The 6,326-nt window shown below is 43.5% G+C and overlaps 1 protein-coding gene across 1 annotated transcript; it reads right to left on the bottom strand.

Moving 5' to 3' along the window:
• Nucleotides 1-1,912: 1,912 nt before the first annotated feature.
• Nucleotides 1,913-5,796, bottom strand: Rfpl4b (ret finger protein like 4B). The gene is made up of 3 exons (XM_034524615.1): nt 5,738-5,796; nt 3,065-3,926; nt 1,913-1,927 (listed from the first exon to the last, which is right to left on the bottom strand). Exons 1-3 carry the CDS (start codon nt 5,794-5,796, stop codon nt 1,913-1,915), a joined length of 936 nt encoding a protein of 311 aa, XP_034380506.1.
• Nucleotides 5,797-6,326: the final 530 nt, after the last annotated feature.

The raw sequence follows: 6,326 nt of genomic DNA, 5'->3' as shown, positions 1-6,326 counted from the left end.
AAACAAATTTTAGTATCACGATAATTTTTTGTTTGAATTCTGGAATTTAGTCTTCTGGTGGCCTGCCTCTGTCATGTCTAATCCATATAATTCTGAGAGGTAGAAATATCTTGTCTCTTCTGAAAACACACAGACAAAACCTTTTTCCCTAAACACATATCCTTGAGCCAGTAACCAGAAAAACCTTTATCTTGACCTCTTTCCCTGAGGAAAAATATAACCACAAAACTGAAAATCATATCCATCTTGAAAATAAAATCAACTTAATAACTAAAATACTGCATGTGCCTATTCTTTGGGCCTTCCCTATTTTGTCAAGCAGGAAATGAACCCAGAATTCCTGTGGGGCCCACATTAGACAGAACCGGAGTCTCCTGTGAGGCAATATAACTTTATATCATCTGAAGACGCCTGATTTACACTATCTTTCTGTTTGGCCCTCTGCCTAGAACAGTTTTTTACTTATACCATTTATCCATTTGGCTCTGAACTCCAGAGCAGCTTCCACTTATACAGTATACTCTTTACTCTGGAGCCAGTGACAATTTTCCCTAAGTTCCAAACCACAGGTGATAATCCCCACGTGATTTAGACAAATCTGTTTATAAATCTTTCCTAAAAGCAAATAATCCCTGTATTTTAGCTTTATACTTAAATCAGTAACTGCTCCACAATGGAGGCTTATTTATTTAGCTCTCTTGGCTAAAAAGTAAACCTGTCTTGTGGGACCATGAAAGGATAGCTTGGTTTCTGGTGGAGCACTGGCTAGAGATGGCTGGAGACCCAACAGGTATCCTGCAAGGGATGGCATACATTTCACCACACTCCCAGACCCCAGGCTCCTGACATGAGGCCGAAGATTTCCATTAATCCATGCCTTTTAGTCATGTAGGGCAATGCCCCTACATCCCCTCCCAAAGAGAGGTTTGTGTCACCTAGCACGGGTAGAGGGTGTGACTACAGGCCTCAGAGCTTCAAGAGATCTCCATATTAATGAGATACCTAAAGGCCAGAGGGTGTAGCCAATTAAGCATTCCTTCCCAGACCCTCCTCCCTCTCTATTTAACTCAGGCCCGCCCTGAGAAATGGCGGAAGTACAGCCACATCCACTTTCCGCCATGACAGTAAACCTTTTAAAATCATAGACTTCCTCGTGTCTCTGGGGCCCCACCATGGGAAACCATGGAGAAGGCCTTTGACTGCCGAGCTGCTGCTTCATCTCCCACTAGAAGACTTCTCTACATTCCTGCCAGAGAGGCTGCCAACTCAAGCAAGCCAGCCGACCCAGCCAAGTGAGTGCCATAACCAAGAGTCTCCTACTGTGGGGCCCTGCCAGAGCTTCTCTTCCTCTCATCCCTCTCAGCTGCAGGCCGGTCCAGCCCGTATGTCCACTCTATCTCAGTTCTTCCATGGTTCCCAGTGGCATCTGGGAGCCCAAGGACAGAGGCCACCAATCTCCCAGTCAGCTGCTTCGGCCCAGAGACCCCCAAACCAGGAGCCCTGCCCCCACTGGACTTCAGGCTGAGACCTCTCCACACCCTGTGTTCGCCCGGTGCCATGTGGAGAGAACTCAATCAAATTCTCTCACTTCTGCCTCCCTGAACCATGGCACACAGGAACCACAACACACCCCAACAGGATCCATGCCCACATGCCAGCTACAGCCCCTCACTGTCTGTCTGTGGTTCTGTGCCTAGAGCCATAGACAATTTTTTTTCTACCTATTTTTGTTCCAAACTGCAGGTGAGATTCCCCACGTGAATTCACAGACACTGTACTCTCTACTCTAGAGTCAACTACTTTCTTCTTTAACTAACAAAAAACAACCTGTGTTTCCCCACAGCAGGGGAGTGCAGCTGCAGTTTTTTGTTCACGGTTCCTGTGCTAGGAGTCACATGACTTATCTCAGCGCTTACTCACTCACTTTCTTTAAAAAAATTTTTTAAAAAGTACAAGTACAACTTTTACTCTCAGGTGAAATAGCCTTAAATTTCTAGTGAATTCATGCCTGAAGTTGGTGCACCACTTATAGCGGGAGATATTTAATTCAGTGACATTCAATCTGGCTTTTCTTTTTTTTTTTTTTTTTAACTTTTTGGAGAACTTTTTTTTCATATTTTTTTATTGGATATTATGTTTACATTTCAGATTTTATCCCCTCACCCCATTCCCCCACCACCCAGGAACCCCCTATCCCATCCCCCCTCCTGTCTCCACAAGGGTGTGCCCCCACCTATCCCCTGTTCCAGGCACCTCTTGTGTCCCCTTCGCCCGCGAAAAAGGACACTGAGGCAGTATTCGGGTATCACCACAGCGAGGCTTTAATCTTAAGTGAAGTCCGCGGAAGGGGCAAACACAGGAAGAGGCACAGCTTAAATACACCCTAGAGTGACGTGTTCACTTCTGATTGGCTGTTCACTCATTACCCAATATTACGCCTCGGGATTGGCCAGTGACTTTGGCGGGCTTTTTGCCTTTGCAGCTGCGCAGTCAAATGTTTACTAGTGGAGACACGGGATGCCCGCGCCATCTTGGAATGGCGGATAACTGCGGCTTCCTACAATCCCCCACTCCCCCCTCACCACCCTCGAATTCCTTAATCAGCCATCATGGTCCTGACTAGCCCAGGCCTGCTGCCAGGAGCAGCTGCAGCTGTACTGCCGATGCCCAGTTTGGGTGGTCCTCTCAGGCAGTGAGAGATACCAGCCCCACCATCCACAAGATGCCAGCATGAGAGATGGCTCTGCCAATCTTCCACACTGTCTCTACAAGGCTGGGTTGTGCCCAGACCATCCCACCATCCACACATGCCTGGTTTAAAAAAAAATGAGACTCTAAAGCTTAAAGATTAATCAAAGGCTTTATATGTTTGGTAATGCTCAATAACAATATGCCCATACAATTAGAGATGTTTCACAATTAATTAGCTAACCTAAATATAAGTTGTTACCTGGGACTGCTCTCCTTACCTGCACAGTTCTTCATCATCCTGCCCCTCTGCTCCCCTTCCTCCCCTTCCTCCTCCTCTTTCTCTCCTTACTCCTCCCACCTTAGCTCCTCCTACCAAGTCTACCAAATCCTTGGTCCTCCAATCTTCCTCTGGTAATGAGGCCTTCTGAAAACTAGTAATTAATGAACTACCCAAAGTCAGATATTCACTTTTCCCTTCCACTGGCCTCTTAGAACAACAGAATGAGCTCCAAGGAGCAGAGAGAATGGTGCTCATCGGTGAAGTCATTGCTTCCTCCATCTCAGACTTGGTTTCTTCCATAGTAGGGGCTAGGGAAGAAATCCCTTCCTGGCAAGGGCCAGGGCTTCTATGGTGTCTTTCTGAGATAAAATTAATTCCTCTTGTGTTCTCACCAAGCAACAAATTGGGAGTTGTGTTCACTGAGAAAATAGATGTTCCTCCTCCAGTCTCCTTGCAAATACCTGGAGCCTGTTCCTTCTCCATCTCCACATCAACGTCCCAGGGGCAGACTGAAAAAGATTGGGAGCTGTCCATGACACATGCTGAAGGAGTGAATCTTCTGGGGTCTTCCACCAAATTATGGCCAGGCTTCCCATTGCAGACACTCCGTAAATCATTAGAGAGTTCCAGGGAGGAGTCACCAGTCTTAGCTGCTGGAGCTGTATCCTCTGAGACCAATCCCAGAAGTCTAGTGATCTGCCCTTCATGTTGCTTCAGTAAGGGGCCATGCTGCTTTAAAAGGATGACCAACTCTCTCATTACCCCGTCATACTTGATAGGTCTCTTCTGTTCTTTTCGACACATGGGACAGGTCATTATCGAGTCTTCTTTTCTTGCCATCCACTTTTTACTGCACTCAATACAAAATATGTGCCCGCAGGAGAGATAAACAGGATCCGAGTAAATGTCCAGGCAAACCGCACAGATTATCTCCATTTCCAAAGTGTTTTTCAGAGTCCTCATTTCAGGTGAAACAACTATTCTTCAGTTTCTGGAAGTAACTGGCATTCTTTGGCACACAGTCTGCCCTTTGACACCTGAGATATAAATACATCCAATACAAATATTGAATACTTATCTACATAGTTCTAAGTGATACTAGGCCACCAAAGAATCATCAGTTTATCATCTGTGACATTTTTTTAACGATATCTAAAATGATCCAAAATTCAAGTGGTTACAAGAGAGAGACAACATACCCACAGTTGTCTTTCCAGTTAGGCAAGCTTTCTGGAATTCTCTGGAAATTTTTGGGTGAAGAGTTATGTTCTCTGACCAAACCTTTTGCTTGTGGGCACTGATCACTCCTGGATCTTTAACTGATCTAGATGAGAGTAGAAATCCTCACCTTTCACCCTGACCAATATTTCTTCGTAAGCCACATGCAGATTTCTATTTCCTGTTTGTTCCATGGGATACATTCTTTTAGATGGAATATCTTATCTTGCCTCGGTGGAAGAGGATGCACCTAGTTCTGCAGAGACCTGATGTGCCAGGGTTGAGGGATACTCAGACAGAGGCCTCCCCATTCTCAAAGCAGTAGGGAGTGGGGAGGGACTGAATTCTGTCTTTAATCCTTATCTAAATTCAGTCACAAAACCAAAGTCAATCCTAGTATAGTTATCACAGAAAAGTGACTAAGGAATCTGTAGAGAGGGGGTTCTGGGAAATAGCAAGAGAATAACCAGGAGAGATTGAAGGATGAAACAAGAGACCAAGAAGAAGGACGTAAACCCTCAGGTAGATGAACTCAGGGAGACACTGTGAGAGAGAAGTGGGCAGGGGCTGAAGAGAGGTAACTAACCACACGGTAGACGTAGAAAAGTTTATTTTAAATTGGTTAAATAAGTTATAAGCTCGTTGGGGAGTGAACCAAAGCTTATGGCCTAGGCATTTAATAATAAATAATTAGTCTCAGAGTCATCATTCCAGAAATTGGAGCTAGGAAAGGAAAACTGAATTTAAGAATTATTTTAACAGAAATCTTCAGGGTTGCAGAGAAAATGACCACATATAGATAAGAACAACAAAATCTACCCCTCATTCAGTGAGATGCCACCAAGATCTTGCCTCAACTACCTTGGAATGTACTTAATTTTACCAAAGGAAACAATATTACTGGCATTTGCAAAAGGTTTGTTTTCCATGGTTATCTATCATCCCAAGTGATCAGAAATAGTTCAGCAATAATTATACTACAAATAATAAAAGTGTTACATGTATGTAAGCAAAAAAAGCATAGAAAAGTGTCTTAAGAAATATGGACCTGCACATAGGGATGGTAGCCAAAAAAAAAAAAAAAAAAAAGTGTGCTCAATTTTTGCTGCACATGCTTTAACATGCAGGGAGTCATGCCAAACTTAAAGGTTCAGATATAGATTCCATAGTCATTAAACATATCCAAGTGAACAAGACAAGTAAGATGCACTGACAAACCTACAGTGCTCATAGCCGGATCAACCCATATGTGAGCTACCCCTGACACATTAAAATGATCCTCACTGAGCAGGAACAGATTGTTCAAAAGCCAGAAAAAGATAAATGCTGATAAAATAAGGAGGAAGAAGAAGAGGAGAGAGAGGGAAAGAGAGAGAGAGAAGAAAAGAAGAAGAAAGAATATTTAAAACAGTTCAAAAACTACACATATATTTTACTTTAAGACACGAAGTGTGGCATACATCTGAAGTTTGAGACTAGCCTGAGCTACACACTTTGTTTCAAAAAGAAAGAAAAACTCAAATGTGTATTTCACTATGAAGTTTCACGAAGTTATTTTGTGAAACTCTTACATGGTGATGTATAGAGTCAAAGTTCTCTTTTCTCATCTAAAAACCAAAGATAAAGACACAAAGGTTGTAGCCAGAGAGAAATAGGATTGTGAAAACAGCCCCACAAAAGCATCAGTTTACCTAGAACTGGAAATCTCCAATGAAGGACTTAGGGTCTAACTACTTGTCCTCCTGTATTTACTTGCTCAAGCTCTTGGTTGAAGTGACCAGACACTAGGGCTGGATGGAGCCTTATATAGTGCCTGTGACAGACTCCACCCACAATAAGCCATAAGCTCCACCCACAAACATAGTGCCTATGACAGACTCCACCCACAATAAGCCATAAGCTCCACCCACAATGTAATCAAAAGCTCCCTCCAACAGTTGTGCTGCTAAAAGCCAATTAAAGGAAGTACATGCCTTTAATCCCTGCACTCCATAGGCAGAGGAAGGTAGATGTCTGTGAGTTTGAAGCCAGCCTGGTCTACAGAGTGAGTTCCAGGTAAGCTAAGGTTACACAGAGTAACCCTGTCTTGAAAATATAGTAAATAATTTTTTTTAATTTAATCACTTTTCTGGTCCCA

Source organism: Arvicanthis niloticus, chromosome 20 (genome assembly GCF_011762505.2).
Source record: "Arvicanthis niloticus isolate mArvNil1 chromosome 20, mArvNil1.pat.X, whole genome shotgun sequence".
NCBI lineage: Eukaryota > Metazoa > Chordata > Mammalia > Rodentia > Muridae > Arvicanthis > Arvicanthis niloticus.
This window is presented reverse-complemented; position numbering and strand designations above follow the sequence as displayed.

Coding starts and splice junctions, on each gene's coding strand:
- Rfpl4b (XM_034524615.1), bottom strand. CDS start 5,796: ATGAGAAAAGAGAACTTTGACTCTATACATCACCATGTAAGAGTTTCA. Junction 3,927..5,737: donor AGAGTTTCACAAAATAACTT/CGTGAAACTTCA, acceptor TGAAATGAGGAC/TCTGAAAAACACTTTGGAAA.